The following is an 18582-nucleotide window of genomic DNA, read 5'->3' as shown; positions in this document are numbered from 1 at the left end:
CAGTTCTAAAAATAAAAAGATACAGGACAGGGTTGACTCAAGGGTGCAATTGGCATGGAGGCTCCGAGTAATGGGCTCCTGGTGACGTCCAATTTGGTCTGTAATCATACTCGTGATAAACAAATCGGACTCCTGCCGCGCAGTCGCCCGAATTTATTATTACTCGTATGATTATAAACAATAATTGGATTAGGTTTTTGTGATATCCAGAATAATCAAGGTGGAGGTAGAGGTTTTCGGCCGAAGCCGAAGCCTTACTGAGACCTTGATTATCGTGTATATCACAAAACTGAATCTAATAATTGTTTTATTATACATTGAAGGAAAAAAAACTGGTCATGACAGTAAGTGGAACTGATAATTTGTTTCTAAACATGTAAAAACTTAAAAATCGTGCAATGGCTTCACACAAAAAATTCTACCTGGTCAAGCAAACTATTGTTCACGATAATTATGATATATTTGTCGTCTCTGAATCCTGGATGGACCTTCCCACGACTAATAACGACATCCAAATTCCTGGCCATATCATTTTCGGTCAGGACAAAGGTCCGCATAAATCTGGGGGCGGGATCGTTGTCTACATTAGAAACTCATTTAAAGCATCGATCATCGATAACTTGCCAGCAACTACGGATGCTAATTCCCAACAACTCTGGCTTAAAGTCCAGTGCAGGAAATCAAAATCTTTTCTACTATGTGCTGCTTACAGGCCAGACTTAGTATCCATGTCTAGATTCCTGGACGATTTTATCACCTCTTTTATGGACTTGCTTCTTCTAGGAATGGAAGGTATGGTTATTGGTGACCTAAATGCAGACATTTTGCCGGGCTCCTCTTGTCCTGAGGGTCGAGCTTTGATGGATCTCTGTAATTCACTTAATCTCTCGCAGCCTGTTAAACAACCAACAAGGACCACTGATACATCTGTGACGTTAATTGATGTGGCGCTTACAACAAACAAGAGCTTTATTACTATCTGCGAAGTATATATTTCGGCAGTTGCTGATTATTGCTTGGTGGCGATCACATTGAATCTCAAAGCTTTAAAGCCTCGGCCTTTTTTATATTTTCACCAGAAGCTACAAAAAACTACAACCCTGAGTTATACCTAGGTGATTTGATGTGTGTCCCTTTTCACATTGTTAATATTTTTGACGAAATCGATGGCCAAGTTGATGTATTCAATGAGTTATTCCTCGACACGCTGAGTGAACACGCACCAATTAAACGTATCAAGATCAAGTCACGCCCGAATCCGTTTATCACACCTGAGATCAAACAACTGATGAAAACCCGCGACAGCTAACAAAAAAAGGCGCGTGAAACAAACGACAAACTCAACTGGAGCGCTTTTTAATCTTTTAGGCAAGAAGCTAACCGAGAGATGAGAATCGCAGAAAAGGAACCAGCCAACAAAGATCCACCACTGACTACTGTCGAAGATCCTGTGGTCCAAGCGAACAGATTTAACGATTTCTACGTTTCGGTAAAGGTGGCTGCATCCGCCAAAGCTAAGGCCCTATGCCTTCACAATGGCTTCTCAGTTGAGTCAGTCGAACTCGTGGTGCCAGCTGCGGACGATCTCCAAAATACGAATAAATTTGAGTTTCATGCTGTGACGGAACAGGACACTGAAAAGATTGTCAAGCATATTCCATCAAACAAAGCGCCCGGGCTTGATAGAGTATCCGCTAGAGTGCTTAAAGACAGTCTTCCAGTCACCCTACCCATAATTACCAACCTGATTATTACTTCGTTCGCATCCAATTGCTTTGCAGAGGTGTGGAAGTCCGCAGTGGTCATCCCAAACCTCAAATCCAGCGATCTAGATCACCCTGAAAACACCCGTCCTATATCCCTCCTACCGATAATGTCAAAGGTATGCGAGAGCTGCTAACACGCAGTTTATGGACTTCTTGGATAAAATTAGCAAGATATCCGGCTTACAGAGTGGAAATAGAAAGTTTTACTCCACTGAAACCGCCCGAATACACTATACTGACCATCTCCTTCAGAATATGGATGAAAACGAATATCTTTTGTTGTACTAATTGACATGTCTAAAGCTTTCGACAGCATCCAACACGAAAACTTACTATCGAGGCTGCACCTATTGGGTGTGTCTGACCCCACTCTGGCCTGGTTTAAGAGCTACCTATCATTACGCAAGCAAGTGGTCAGGATCGGCAGTATCCTATCCGACCCCTCCCACAGACAGTAGGTGTGGCATAGGGGTCCATTCTCGGTCCAGCTTTGTTCACGTTGTACGTCAGCAACCTCCACTCTGTTCCAAAGAAGTGCGAAGCAGTGGGCTATGTAGACGACACCAAGCTGCCATTCCTGACCTCAATAGCGTATCACAACCAATGCAAAAATTATCCCTACCTCATGTTGTCCTATTGGGGAAGAATATTAAGTCCTCTCCTGTTGTCAAAGACTTGGAGGTCTGGATAGACTCTGCCTTAACCTTTGACGACCACGTATCTAAACTGTCCTCGAGCTGTCTGTATAATCTACGTCGCATCAATAGAATTAAACATCTTTTGGACAACAAAACTCTTACCTTAATTATCAATGCTCTTATTTTTAGCAGGCTTTTCTATTGTTCTACCGTATGGGGTTATACCTCCAGCAAAAACATTTCTAAGCTCCAACTCATTCAGAACTTCGCTTGCAGAATAATCCTAGGTATCAAAACAATTTGCTCATGTCTCTGCTGCGCGCCAATCCCTTGGTTGGCGAGGCGTCCGTCAAAAACTTCTATTAAATACTTTTACGATGGTCTATAAGTATGGAACAAAGCAGGTACCGCCTTATCTTTGCGATTTATTTCATGACAGATTTAGTGTGTCGGGACGCAACACTAGAGACATGTCACAGTTAAATCTACCTAAATGCAGATTATCAACTGATAAACGCTCTTTCGCCTTTCGCGGGGCAAAAGAATACAACCTCCCAGAAAACATTCGGAACATAAATGATATTTCAAGTTTTATAAAAGGAAAGTGGCCCACTTTGTTTTAAACTCTTCTTAAATGTATCGAAACACATCTTTTAACCTGAATTTGAACTCATGAGAATATTTTTTTCGCAGCACATGTAAATATTTATTTATTATTGTGTATTTGCTATCATGGTATATTACGACAGGATAGCCTCGTATAATATGGCCATAATAATAAAATGTATTGTATTGTATTGTAGGCTTATTCTTCGATTAAGTGCAAGTGCAATTTGAAAATTTTTCATATAATTTTGACTGAACAACGTTGCGAAACGCAAGCCTGAGGAATCATGTTTGTTTTCGAAACAAATTATATTGTATACGCCATTTGGTAAGTCTTCGGTGCCAAGAGATTGTAAAGATCATAATCCTTTGTCGGAGCAAATTACTTTTAACAATTTCCCCGTTAGGAAAACGCTTATATGTTTCCTTTGAATTCATCATTTGTGCAATAGTTAGAGAGACAATCCAAGCTTGATACTTTTTGGTGTTGTTTAAGTTGTTTATTTACCTTTAATACCTGACGTTCGAAGGAGTGCAGTGCCAAATCTCGTATTGCCCTCTATATAATCTCTTCAAATCTAGATCATGGATATTTACATTCATCTCACTAAAATCCCGAATGGAATTAGCCACAGTACACAAATATTCCACTTTTATTGAATTTCCCCAAGATGAGGCTTACAGGCTAGTCGAGATGCAACAATGCAGAAATAGCTTAAAATTGTTGCACGAAATGTTGAACTAGACTGTCAAAGGGCTTGTCAGAAAAATTAGAAAAGCAGAAGTTTCAATAAAAAATATCTTGTTCCTGTTGGGAAAATATCATATATATAGATAGGTTGTAGAGTTCAATACGGGATTTCTGTATTGCTCTCTTTCAAAATAGATCCTTGTCGTAAATAGATACAACAACGTAAGTGCTAAAATGCTCCAAAAGAAGAAAGATGTAAAAAAAATTTATCTTGGTTTTTCCTTCACGATGAATGTAGGTAGCAATCCATTCCAAGAAAACGTAGCTGCATTCTTCAGACCTTTGAAAGTGTTTTGAGTACTGTGCATCCGTCGAAAACGTAACAATTGGCGTTGGTACGTGATTTTGCGATGAAAAGATTAAACAGATCATTGCATGAACATGGTGCATCATGTGATCAGGGGAAGCACGGAATGTTTTGAAAGTTTATGTAATTGCATGAGCCACAGGCGAGTGCAATTACGAAATAATGCCAAGTGAACTCTGCACGTTCTTGCCGCTGATAAATAATTTCGTCTTGTTAGATTTAAACATGCATTCACCAAACTATCTGTGGAATAGATTCTGCGTAGCCCCAGCCATGCCAAACTAGTCCGGCGCTGGATCGCATCAAATTAAAGTGAATTAGAGTGGAGTAGAACGAAAAACAGACGTAGTTGAACAGAATGTTCATAGCTTGTGCGGGTAAAAAGTGAAAATTTTAACGAAACGATAAATTAGTCTCTACTTTAAAAAGAGTCTGGTAGCGGTAGAAAACTGGGAGTGCAAACTCAAAACGTATTTCTATGGTTGTAAACAGAAACACAGAACTAGCTGTTTATGCCCGAATTTCAGAAATCTCGGTTTAAATGGCCAACATCCCCTGATTCTCTTCACGTCACCTATATAAATACAGTATTGGTCTCTCAGATTCGGAAGTGGTTCCTTGTCGTCGTCCAGCCAGTGTAAGGATAAAGGCGTCCGAGAATTCTGGAGTGAAGATGTGAGCATTTATCTCAATATTGCGATTCCAATCAGATAGTTTCAGCCAATCACAGACGACTTTGATACCGCGATATATTGGTATGCCCTTTGGAAGTAGATATACTATGATAGGATCACGATGCATGATACAGTTACTGCAGACTCGTGGCGGAGGATAGAACACCAGTCGCTCTGTTTGAAGTCAGTAAGATGAAATCTATTTTCATTTTCTTGTCCGTTTCAATTCTTGAGTTGTTGGCCGTGAAGAGAAGTGCTGAAGGTAAGTTTACTCATTTCCTTGTGTCAGACCGATTACTTTTAAAACGAAGTACTCTAGTCATTTACTCGCGCAGTACGTGTTTTTGCACGGCTGTGCAGTTTCCTGTATGGAATTCTGCAAGTCTCGATTCAAGTCCGATTCGCATGAGCCGTATATGTTTAATTGATATACTTAATTATAGTTTCAGGCTGTTTATACAGCCAGTTGGTCACACGGTCGATGCCGTTGCGCTTAGGGACACATCTACCGTTACAGCGAGGACAATTTAGCGTCACAACAGTTTGATAGGCCGATTCAAAATAAATAAAATGATCTCATTCACCACACGCTCACACCGAAGCCAATGTTTGAGAGAATTCACAGGCGTAAGTCTTGGTCTAAAGCGTCACTTATATACACCATTATGGGATAACTGATCCATTAATCTGTCGGTATGCGTCGCTTTCTAGTCAATTGATGTTCGCAGTGTCCTCGTCACGACCTACCGGGAAGTCCAGGAAGGGAAGTTTTCAGTCTTCCTCAATTTCTCACGTAAATTGCATGTAGTTGTTTTGTGTAAAGAGGAAGTCAGGAAAAATTGTGTACCGCGGAGAATGAATGATGATGATAATGATGCTCTGACGTTGGCCAACGCCTGAAACGTCAACTTTGAAAATCTTTACGTTAGCCCATTTACGTTATCAACTCGGTTGATAATAACAAATCACCCTAATATAAAGAGGTCGGTAGTTTGTGCAAGTTGTCGCACGTTCAGCAAGACAAGAATCATCCTACAGCGGGGAAGTTTGCGTAACGCCCGTTAGTAAAAAGCGATTCTACGTCGAAGAAAACCATGATTTTGTTGACTTGTAATTCTTGGTGGCTAATAGTGGACACAAAATAAGCAGGGTTGGTGACCTTGTAATTTGACTTAACCTTTTCACTCTCAATATCTCATTAGTAATTCTCCTTACTGGATGCTGTACAATTCTAACGACTTAAGTTCGGAGAATTTGTTACTGGATCAACTAATAATCCCCTAATTAATATTTCTTTTTAATCTCATCACTTATCTGCTTGAAATTCTATGGATATTGAAGGGAAAAATTATGTCTTGGTCTCCCATGGGAGTTAAAGGGTTTACCGTCAGTAGAGACAGGATTTCAGCTAACTAAGCAGACAGGTTGAAAGCGAGGTGTTCACGCATGATACAATGGATCTTAATGGTATCCCAGCTCTGTGTATCTTAGATATGCCGAAGATCCCAAGTGGCCGTTTGTGCCTAGGTATGATTTTGTTGTATATTGTTTCCGACAGATGGCCACTTCGTTTTTAGGTGAGCATTTTATCAGTGAGTTTTCGTGAGTCTTTGTTGAGGAGTTGGTAGGAATCTGTTGTTATGTCTCTCAGTATTCCGGTTATATGGTCACCACTTACAACAAACTTTAATCAATATTCACATCACTTCAATACAATTCACAACAATTTTATTTATAGGCATGCTGTTATGCCCGTCTATTCCCATGATGAGTGCATAATTTAAGATACGATACTGCATTCCTTCCTTTTCTCACAAGGACACTTAACATGATCTTTATCGTCCAGCACTTAACAAAACTCCAAATATTTACAAAAATAGGCATGCACTCCAAGAATAGCACAAAAGCGTCCTTCACGACTTATAATAGTAGATCAGTCGCTATGAAACCAAATCCTTATTTACAATACTCCTTAGTTCAAAACAAAGCCCTTAAATCTTGCAGCATCTCCTGATGCTGTCGAATCTCTTGATCCTTATAGCCAACATCTACTCGTTCATTTTCCATGTTTACTTCCGCGTCTGATGTGCCTTTCCCATGTTCTTTCCCAGCGTCTGCAAAAGCATTTCCATTTCCTCCGTTTTCTACCGAGCTGTTGGAACCTTCCTGGGGTATGGCAATTTTAAAAAAAAGCTGAATTGCGCCTAAGTTCCACTCCTGAGTCATTCCGGACCGTGCTCTCACTCTCTATCTTGTGAACCGCTTTTATAGGACCATGGCGGAAAAAACTTGGCAGTTTGTTATTTTTCTCCGCCCTCAGGAGCACTACATCACCAATTTTAGGAGACTTTAAAACAGCGCCTCTCTTCTCGTCTACGTACGCCTCTCCTTTGAACTCCCTTCACCAGTCCCTTTCACGAACCTCTTCATTAGGAACAATCTCTCTCTCTCTCTCCTCAATTCTGGAAGCTTGGACCTCCGAACTCGCACTTGTCGCCAAGAACTGTTAACCCCACCCCACTCATCTAAGTCTATCTAACACCGCAAAAAGACCTTTGTCCTATTCCTTAGTGCCACACCCATAAACAATTGCGTCAAATAGTTTTTGTCAATGCTTTAGTAAGTTTACTGTACTGCCGTTAGGAGTTGCTCCTTAGTAAGAATATTGCAAGTTTTTTAATACAGTAGTTGGGTTTGTTGGAGAATAGTGTTCATTCTGTCGGTTAAATTACACCGTAACATCTCTGAAATCCTATATATCCTTTAAATCCTCTTCACAAATGTCAAGTCTATCATTTTATCCGGTTATACTGTCACGACTTACAACGCACTTAGATTAATATTCATATCAGTTAAATATATTTCACAATATTAATATTCATAGTTAACATACAGTCATGCAGTCATGCCAATCCATTCCCATGGTGAATGCATACTTAAGATACGCGACTACACCTGTCTTAATCCATGTTTTCATTTTATAATATCAGGTGTCGTCATCTAGAACTACGTTGATACGACCTTTGTCGGCTGGTAGGGTCTCGATAGTTTCATCCTGTTTAAGATCTTTAAGGGCTTTTTGGCATTTCATTCGCGATGTTGGGCGTAGGTGGTTTAACTTGTTGCAGAAATCAGTTTACACATCTTCTCACAGTGTTCACTTGCTCAGGGTCAGGTTTTATAATCGCTGATTGGACTTAAGCAACTATTTCAGTGCCAAGAAAATTTAACCTAGTACCGTTCATATAGTTGATAACCCTTTTGTTTCTGTCAACGGGAGGTTGCTATGTCGATATTAATTGGTTGCACAAGTTGCACAACAAGTTGCACAAGTTGCACAACAAGTTGCACAAGTTGCACAACTTGCATTATTGCCGTTCTCTAGTGGCATCAAATATAACCTCTGGGCATTAGCACTGATCTTTAAAGTATATTTCTAGCGTCACTTGCCAAGATAATGTGGCTGTTATGCTCCTGACAATGGACACACCAATGAAAACAAACTAAGCTGCTATGAATAGCGACACTTAAACTTTCGACCTCGTCGCCTAAGGAAGACTAGCAGTATCGCAGTTGAAACGTCACGATCTTCATTTTTTATCACCTTGATTCTTACATCGTGAGACAAACGATTAAATATTCATTTATCTATAAAACCACGATGAACAACAACATTTTTTGTAAAAAATGATTTTTTATTTATTCTACAGCTTTTTGGCACAAGCAAAATACCTCTCCAGTTTGTTTCGGCGCCAAGAACAACCGATTTGGCAGTTTTACGGCTAAAACTGGTTCTAAAAGGCTGGCTGCCGTAAAGCTGGTTCACCTGTACGGTTATGTAACGTGTAACACACGACAAGTCTCCTATTGGTCTTACTGGGGCTGTGGCTCGAATGCCTTGGTACGGGAATCGGTTAATGTTGTCATAACAACCTCGACTGACCAAATAATTTTGCCACCAAGCCAGCTCATTGTACGTGATAATGCTAAGTGGTCCAAAATTCCTACATATAACTCATTATCTCCAGAGTTGATATTGTCGTCTCTCAACCCCACCCCCGTTGCCTTGAACCAACAGTTACGCTTGTGGTATGGCGAGGATCTAATGAACTCCACCGAAGGAGATAATGATGGCACTGTATGCGTTGAAGTTTATGCACTTTTCGTCTGAGCTTTGGCCGAGATGAAGTCGATCATAGCAACACTTTTCATCAGTTTCTGGCTAAGGGATTAAGAAACTGGGACCACGTTTAATGTTTTAATTAACCAGGAAAGGTTATTGCTTTCTTCAGCTAAAAGAGCTAGATAATTAAAGTAATTTTCTCACTATGAATGCAAGTGTCTGTAGAAACGTCAGAAATATTGTGATCTCAGCAACAACAATCAACAATAACAAAAACAAGAAAAGTTTGGAATAATATGGTCAATCTAAGGATATTTAGTGACACTGATTCATTACCCGAAATAAATAGAAACGGAAATTTAAGCAATAAACAGTGGAATAAAATTGGGAAATTTGTTGATTTTGATACTAGCTAAAGATCCTCAACCACTGATCTCTAGTCTGTTGGGGGTGAAACTTTCTTAAACAATCACAACGGGTCAAAATATAATAAAAAGAGGATTTAATTTCAACTGGTTTGTGACGAGCTACTCTGCAGATGAGTACAAAACGGCACTTCAAAGCGGGATTCAAGTTACCCAGGGAGAGCTTATCTTTTTCATGTCGAAGACAGTTATACCTTCAAGGCATCGCATAATGTAAAATTCTTGAGAAGAAATAGGTAAAAAAACGGAATTCTCGACATCTCAGGCGTAAATCGATACGAATAGCCCAAAAATATTTTTGATGTTTTCTTGAGAGTTTTAAAGTTTTTTCGATTGAGTGGAGGCATGCTCTTTCGTGAAGAATTGCAGAATAGAAACAGATAAACAGAAACAGATAGTCAACACGGGAACGAGGCAAATTCGTTTCCAAGCCTCCTACCGTTCAGCCTTGATGCCTTATAGTGCTCTCTGGCTTATACTTCGCTATTTTATACTGCAGATATTGCTCTGGAATTTGTGAAAAAAAAAAAAAAAACACAAGGCTTTGTTCTGTACGATCTTTGTGAAATATAGCCCCTATTTATATAGCATATAAATCCGGGAAATCCCGCCATAATTATTGGCAAAACTAGCTTTCTTTTCCCCAGCCTTCGCATCCTGAAGAAATCCGAGCGGCATTGGGACAAAGTCGCCAATCATGTCCAATCTTGTTACAGTACTTACGTGCAATTACTGACAAAGAAACCATTGTTTCCTTTCGTTACCAAAAATGCTCTGAGCGTTCTGACCAGATGCTCAAGTAGGGAAAGATGTTTTGGGTTTTTAAGTTTTCATTTGTTTTTTTTAATGTTTATAGTTCGCAATAGAGTTTATGTTATGGGGCATGAATATGTCTTGGCTCCGACTCAGACTCCTTTCAGCCTGTGCCAATTGGCGAAGGTTAAAATTAGCTTTGAGATAGGCCCAAAACATTTTTGTGTCCAAGAATATAAACTCTATTACTATTACTGTCACTTTGGAGGGCACTGATTGAAAAAGTTTCAACAAAACTGTCTCAACAATCACACGTGCGTCAATAAGTTCGACGGCTTCTATTTTCCCTCACTGAAAATATACCATCAAGCGAAGCTGGCGAAAAATTATAAAATCTCGCCATTTATGATTAATTGTACAATTGCTAAACTGACAGTTTATAATTGGTTGAATTAAGTGCGTTCGGCCTTGAAGCCGCAAACCTTGCATGCACTTCGCCACCAGCCACAGAGCGACTACAGGTGTTATTTACCGAAGCTTCGCGTAATTGTTCAGCTGAGAGATTGTCCTCAAGATTTCACTTTGGCCCTTGTAGCTTTGTTTCTGGGCCAAATATTTATTTCTCGTACAATATCTTTGTCGCGGACATTATCAGCCGACATACTAGTCGCCCCAAGGGTTTTATTTCCTTTATTACACCCATTTTGAAATCACTGATGGTCCCTGTAATCTGATTGGCTCTAATTGGTGCGATTTATTCACGAATCGCACCATTCTTTGCTTTAAATCGCATCTTTTTCCCAGCCAATTAGGAGGCTACACTAAAAACAAAACAACCAATCAAATTTCAAGGCTTGTTTAAAGTTGCCGATCAAATTGCAGGAAAATGTGAGACAAAGAGTATCATGTGGCAAATTTTGCTTCTTTTGTTTCCAAAACTGTCAATTCCCCCCCCCCCCAAAATGGATGAATTTAATTTCAAACCAGCTCAGTACTGCATCAATAAAATATTTGAATTAACCAAGTCCTGTATTTAAGCGATTCCAGAATAGATGTAATAAAGTGATAATTGAACCTCGGGTTGAGCAATTTTGGTCTGAAATCATACTTGTGATTTCAAATCGAACTCGTGCTGCGCGCTCGTTGAATTTTGAAATCACGCATATGAATCAGCCCAAATTGCCCTCCACTAAGGCAAATTTACCATTATAAATATCATATATTTGAACTGCGAATAAATAAATGAAGATGAAGATGGCGAATAAACGAGTTTGATTGTATCTGAATGTATGTCATGTGCTTTAATTGCGGATTAATTACCAATAAGAGTGGTAAAGTGAGAAGTTCTCGAATATCTAATCTCTGTCGAGTGCGATCCCTGAATTTCAACAGTTGATTTCTCGTTTTATTTTCCCAAGTTATGGCGGAATTTTGTCAAGCTATACTATCCGCCATCGCTGTTTGGCGAAAAAAAAACTCCTACGACCGTTTTTAAAATTTTTTATGACTATTATTATTTTTAAAGGTGATAATTAGCGAGCAACTCTGTGTGAACTAAACAGAAAACACTTGTCTTAATCTCCTAAGCGTTTCATCACTTTTCTATTACAAAACCCGAGACATGTCGCCCGAGACCCTCGACCTGGTATTTTCGACTCTCGAACGAAAAACAAACTCGATGCGCCACAATACCTGATAACTTGAAGTGATAACAATTTTAATCTAAAAATTACAATTTCCTTGATTGTGATTGGTTTAAAAAACTACTATTTTCCACTAATTCACTTGCCGAGTTGTTATGGAACAGTGTCATCGGACAGCTTGTTATTGGATAGATTGTCATCGGACAGTTCAATAAGCCAATCACATTTAAAGTTGTAGTTTAAATCAACCAATCACATATGAAGTTGAAGTTATAATCCACCAATCGCATTCAAAGTTGTAGTTTAAATTAAACAGTTTTTACGCCTCATTTGACGGTCTTTCAATGCAAATTTACCGCTTCTTTCATAACTCGGCTATTCTTCTCTTCTCGGAAATTGTAATATTTATGATTAATTGGTGACGTTCAATTCGGCCTGTAATCATACTCGTGATAAACAAATTGGACTCCCGCTGCGCGGTCGCCCGAATTTGTTATTACTCGTATGATTATAAACAATTATTGGATTAGGTTTTTGTGATATCCAGAATAATGAGAGTCGAGGTAGGAATTATCAGCTGAAGCCGAAGGCTGAGCCTGATAACCTTACCGAGACCTTTATTATCATGGATATCACAAAACCGAATCTAATAATTGTTTTACTATACATTGAACGAAGAAAAAAATGGTCATGACAGTAAGTGGAACTGACAATTTATTTCTAAACGTGTAAAAACTCAGAAATCATGCACCTGGTTCATACGTTACATGATTACCCATGACCATGAGTGTGACATGATTATTGTATAGTGCACGCTAAAGCATGAACCAATTGTTAATTAATGCCTGACGTTCGAAGGAGTGCAGTGCCAAATCTCGTATTGCCCTCTACATAATCTCTTCAAATCTAGATCATGGATATTCACATTCATCTGTAAACCGGTTGGTCAAAAGATAGGGTATTGGACGCACTAAAATTCCGAATGGAATTAGCCACAATACACAATATACCATATTTGCTGAATTTCCCCAAGATGGGGCTTACAGACAAGTCGAGATGCAAAATTGCAGAAATAGCGTAGAATTGTTGCACGAAATATAACTAGACTGTGAAAGAGCTTGTCGAAAAAAAAAAAAAACAGAAGTTTAATTAAGCAAAGAAACATCTTGTTCCTGTTGGGAAAATGTCATATTCATAGATAGGTTGCAGAGTTCAATACCGGATTTCTGTATTGCTCTCTCCTAAAACGAATCCTTGACTTAAATAGATGCGACAACGTAAGTTGTAACAAATTAAGTAACAAATTTATCTTGGTTTTTCTTTCACGATTAATGTAGGTAGGAATCCATTACAAGAAAACGTAGCTTCATTTTCCAGACCTTTGAAAGTGTTTTGAGTACTGTGCATCCGTCATAAACGAAACAATTGGCTCAAGAAGCTAGAGTTGCTCTCGGCTACGCCTCGAAAAAAAAAACGCGTTTCTATGGTTGTAAACAGAAACACAGAACTAACTATTTACGCCCGAATTTCAGGAATCTCGGTTTAAATGGTCAACATCCCTTAATTCTCTTAACGCCACCTATGTAATGCAGTATTGGCTTCTCAGATTCGCAAGTGGTTCCTTATCGTCGTCCAGCCAGTATAAGGATAAAAGCGCCCGAAAATTCTGGAGTGAAGGTGTGAGCATTGATCTCAATAGTGCGATTCAATGGCGAGTTTTGGCGTGTCAATGGTGAGTTAAGTCATAGGCTGTGGTGGTCTGTAGTAGGCCTAAGGAGGCCGTATGGTTTTTTTGCGCGATGTTGGCACGCGCGCCCGCGTTCTGTCTTCAAGAAAGTTTTTATGTCTTGGCTTTTCAAGGTCACTAAAAGCCACCAAAAGATGATGAGCAAGGTTTGGACTATCGTTTGCTGTAGTAAATATTAACAAAATGATTTTCGTTATTAAGCTAAAGCTCCACGAAGGGAGGCGCTCGCAAGTAATAATTTTGTTTTGCCTCTAATTTTCTTCGATTTGCTTCGGTGAAATCTCTCAAAATTTTCACAATTTGGGAAACTTGTCCTGCCAATCATTTAAAAGCCGAAAAAATAGAGGCTATAAAGGGAGTTTCCTCGCTTTTTGCAATGTTGTATTTTCCTCCTCTATCTCAAATTTGGTCTTTTTGAATTTTTTTACTCACCAGTCATCAGGAAGGGCACAAATATGTTTAACGGTCCAGCATATCTTGGGAAATTCCACCGAAGGAAACGCGACAAACCTTACTCGATAAGCTCCCTACTTTCTTTGTCGCCAAACATTACGTCATGGAATAGAAATTCGCCAAGATCTATATCTGAGCGTGCGTAAACTTTCGAATCCGTCGCCTTTTGGCATTTTTTCCCACGGTATTTTCTTTTCGGTTGACTTCTTTTTCAGACGTAGAGGACCTATGAATTGTACTGGTGTAGTTGCTGGATAACCTGGATCCCATCACATAAAATCGTGCGATCGTTTCGAGCCGCCATATTTGTTTTGCCTATTGACACTTTAAAAGCTCGCTCTATGTTTGCACCCAGATCTAGCGCGTTCAAAAAACCCTATGGAGTAAGTTTATTGAGGATAATTTCTGTATTGCCTTTAGGATTCGCTCCGTATTAAGAACATATTCATCATTTAATAAAGTAGTTGGAATTGTAGGATTGTAGTGTTCTTTCTGTCGGTTAAACTATGCCGTAACACTCGCCAACGCATAATCTTAATCTGTCCAATAGGAACTTTTTTAAGTTTGTAAATGGAATGTTTTCATCCCTATTTGAATGAAATATTTATGTTGAAACATTATGTTGAAATCCCCATGCAATGGTCGTTTCCGGGTCAGTAGTCGTCTACTGGCTCGATTCCGAGAAAAGCTGGAGTGTATTCACTCCACCGGAAATGAGATCACTCGATATCCTCATTGGCTGACACGTTTTGCAATGTCAAGAGAATTTAATTCTTTATGTGGTCATGGATATGGTCATTCAAGAAGGCTATGACAGAGCCTATTTCTCCGAAAGGGATGATTGGAATGTGTTTTCTCCCCACGTTTGTTGACGCCAAACTTGATTGGACACGTCGTTCACAAAACTCCCATCACGAGACGCAATTCTATCTCTATTCCAACATGTAGGATAGTTACTAAGATTTTACATTCGATTCTTCCTTTCTAGATATTTCGCATGGCCACTTCTTCGACTGCAGGGTCACCATCCGTCCAGGTACATCAAGAATTGACCAAACTTCAGCCAGTTGAATTCAGTAGCCGCGAAAATAGTTTCTCAGAAACCCGTCTTGATGGCAAGTACGACGAATGCCTTTCATCTCATCTTCAAAGCTTAGCGCCGAAAGACAAAAAGCTTCGAGAACTAATTCCCCGTCTCGAGGCAGAAAAGAGGATTCAGTATGCTGAAAAAAGGATCGAGGTTGCGTGGAGAACATTTCTCAAAGAAGAAGCTGACAAAAGAAAGATTTCCCTGGAAGGCAGAAAAGATGAAGGCTCTGCTAAAGAGGAGGAAAGCAAACTTCAGGTTTTCGTTCCTATCGAAATGCTTGAATTTCAGACAGAAATCTCTCTAGTAACGCAACTTGAAGTCCAGTCGCTCACATGTAAACTCTGGCTTCGTAGAATTCAGTTCATACGGCAGCGAGATAACCTGAGGTACAAAGATTTTCAAGATTTTGAACATGCCATCCTCAGCGCCCAAGAAATTATCAAGGAGTATCGAAGCTTTATTCACAAACGAAGCCACTTCGATCGTGAAAAGCTAGCAACTGACCTAAATTACCAAGATCGCCTGAAAAGTTCCCTCGCCAAAGCCTTAAAGGAGAAAGAAAAGTCTAAGTTTGAAATGTTGGAAGATGACGTCCTGAGATTTCTTTCAAATTGGGATCGTATTAGCGCATTGCTCGGTCTTCGTGTAGACTTCCTTGACCGCTTGGAAGATGTGCCGCTAGAAGACCGCGATCATCTTACACTCTGTGACTGGATCGTGACTTTCCTTCGAAAAAACTATGAATCTGTTGGCTTGGTCGACAAAAGCTGTCCTAGCAAAGAATTACTTGCCTCTATTGGTTTTGATCCTCTGAGTTCAGCCGTTGAAACCATTATGGCGCGCGCACGAAATCTGCATCAACATATCGATGTGTGCGAATTGGCAGAAATTTATATCAAAGACGAGTTCAAATATAATCTGTTGCTGTCTCCAGTGACTTTCAGGTTCCCTTTACAAAGCAATTTAACAAATTCCTGGTTTCAGCTCCCAAGGAATATCGACCTGGAAGAAGAAATTGCCAATCAGGTTTGGCAAGTCAATATTCTAAACTTCGTGACGGAGGAATCCCTCGCTCCTGGCACTATCTGCTCTAAGCTCAGCGATTTGATGTCACTCAAAGACGGCAAAACCGTTGTTCTGTTTCATGGCACAGATCATCAAAGCGCCTGCGACATTTTATTTCGTGGAATAGATTTGTGTCAAGGACGACAGAAGCGAGACTTTAGCTGTGGATCAGGATTTTATTTGACTGACAATAGCGAAGAAGCTTTGAACTGGGCAAAGAACACAACGGCGAAACCAGCTTTGTTAGTTTTTAAGGTGAATCGACAAGAGTACCTAGACCATGCAGAAAAATTAAACCTCTTTGAAAATGAACAAAGATGGATCGAGATTGTGTCCTCGTTTCGATCGGAAAAGAAAACCGCCAAGACTCGTAAGAGCTTAAGGGCGTATGATCTGATTGAAGGGCCAGTGGCACGAAAGAGAAGGAACGAAGTGTCTGACGAGACAGTGTACGATCCAAAGCCTTCCTCCTATCAAATGTGCTTGAATTCTGATGACTTCGCAGACACTTTTCGAAAGACTCTCCATTCAATCATATTTTTGAAAATATGTTAGGCAAACTACACACTCTACAAAAAGAACCGCCGATATTATGTGAAGAAACTGAGTTTATATTCCGTGGTAACGATTTCAGCCGAAGGCCTCGTTATGCAATAGAGCTCCGCGTGTTGCGCGGCGCGCGCACGCGAGTACCAGTGCCACGAACGAGAGTCAGCTATTGAGAGCAAGTAAACAACTGAACGCTTCGTAATTGACGCGATGATCATCTCAGTTGAAGCTACCAGCCTTCGGGAACATTAATCCCCGTGTTAGTCATCCACAGTCGTAGGAACGAAATCGATAGTTCTTCCTTTTCCGTCAGATGACTACATTATACACGTGGCGGAAAAACCCGAATTAGCTCGACTTTGTCGTTTCACTTTCTCGATCATAAAATAACTATGAGTCATGTCAACAAGCTCAAAAAAGTCATGCTTGATTGAGATGCAATATGTAAACTGAAGCTGTCCACATTTTGTAGATACCAGTTGACTTCATCTTCCCTCCAAACAAATGAAAGAAAATAGGAATCCTGAAATAGCTAAAATTTTCAAGTTTTGTGGAGATAGCTTTGTAAAGAGTTTCATTATAAGACTGAAAATATGTCATGAATCTACAGCATAAATAACTGCCAACCTTTTTTTAGTAATTGAAACAAGCTGAAAACGTTTTGCTTGAAAATTTTTATTAGACATATCGTAGAGCGGGTGAGGATCATAAACTGACCTGTTTAAGGAAGAATATGCTGTACAATTTGTAATATATCGATATTGTTGGATAACGTACTTTTATGAAAACTGTGAAATCAGACAACTGCTGTTATGATTCGCCAACAGCCTCCACGCAATTCGTATTTGCATCGATAATAAAATCTGGTCTAAAATTTGTCACAAAAACCATTCCCTCCCTTTCTCTTGTGAATCAAGTCGATGATGCCTGCGAACAATAGGCCACTGAATATACTTTTCTTGGTTGAAATGATAAAAGTTTAAAGCTTCCAAAAGCAATTCCATCATGAAAATATTTTTTTCTCGGAGTAGAAAATTTGTCATGAAATAAGCAAAATAAAAGCAAATTTCATCCAGAGAGCCAATTCACCCAAACAGTAACATGAATACTTTCATTAGTCATCAAACAGACAGTACTCAAAGTTATCCCATGTTTTTGAAGACGCCTCATTACATAATAGTTATAATCAACCTCGGTGGATTCCACGAAGGTTTTGATCCACTATGATTTTGATATTTCATTCCTTTCTATAATGATTCGTGGTATGTGGTTAAATACTTAAAAAGTCTGTAGGATAATAAGTTACCCATCGAACCTTAGCAATAATATCAGCTGTAATTGTGCGAAAGCTACCCACCTTAGATTTACCATCAAAAAATTGCATGTGGCCCCTAATTCAATTATTTTCAAAACGGTATTAAAAAGCTTTACCCAAACAGATCTCTAAATGTAGATTATACAGGGATAGCACAATATTGGCTCGAAGTAATCTGAAAAAGAAGTTAGGTAAGGACATTGTGTTCTGACTCTGACCTGCACTTCCCTTACCTAAATTACCTCAGATTGACACGTCATGCCAGTGTATTACAATTTTCAAGCGCATGAATGGTGGATTTCAGCTTCATGCATTCTTTGTCTTCTTCTAGTTGCTTGATATCAAATGAAAGACTTTAGCATAGTGCTTTTTTGGTTGATATCTATTAGTCTATTGCTTATGCAAATATTCTCTGCCTTTGTTCTACTCAGTTAGATAATGTTTCTTCGAAGACGTGAGCACTCTCCTTCCGGCAAAAAGACATAATGTTCTGTAATGATAATGATATACAATATTTAACGAGGGGCACACGTATAGCAGTGTGAACTATATAAACTAAAGGCCCTCTAGAAAAAAATTGCAAGCAAGATAATACAATTGAGAAATGAGACGCGCGAAAAAAAGGCTTTAGTTAAGTCAAAACAGGAAAAATGCAAAACCATCACTATATAAATATA

General features: G+C 39.3%; 2 protein-coding genes across 2 annotated transcripts; both read left to right on the top strand.

Moving 5' to 3' along the window:
- The first annotated feature begins 4863 nt into the window (after positions 1 to 4863).
- LOC131794576 (uncharacterized) lies at positions 4864 to 9257 on the top strand. The gene is made up of 2 exons (XM_059112098.2): positions 4864 to 5004; positions 8453 to 9257. The coding sequence occupies exons 1-2, from the start codon at positions 4935 to 4937 to the stop codon at positions 8911 to 8913; spliced, it is 531 nt and encodes a 176-aa protein (XP_058968081.1). The 5' UTR covers positions 4864 to 4934; the 3' UTR covers positions 8914 to 9257.
- A 5571-nt stretch (positions 9258 to 14828) lies between these two features.
- LOC131794540 (uncharacterized) lies at positions 14829 to 18081 on the top strand. Its single transcript, XM_059112059.2, has one exon. It carries the CDS (start codon positions 14884 to 14886, stop codon positions 16594 to 16596), a length of 1713 nt encoding a protein of 570 aa, XP_058968042.2. The 5' UTR covers positions 14829 to 14883; the 3' UTR covers positions 16597 to 18081.
- Positions 18082 to 18582: the final 501 nt, after the last annotated feature.

Source organism: Pocillopora verrucosa, chromosome 11, assembly GCF_036669915.1.
Source record: "Pocillopora verrucosa isolate sample1 chromosome 11, ASM3666991v2, whole genome shotgun sequence".
In the NCBI taxonomy this organism is placed as follows: Eukaryota; Metazoa; Cnidaria; class Anthozoa; order Scleractinia; family Pocilloporidae; genus Pocillopora; species Pocillopora verrucosa.
The sequence above is the reverse complement of the archived record's forward strand: the minus strand, read 5'-3'. Positions and strand labels throughout refer to the sequence as shown.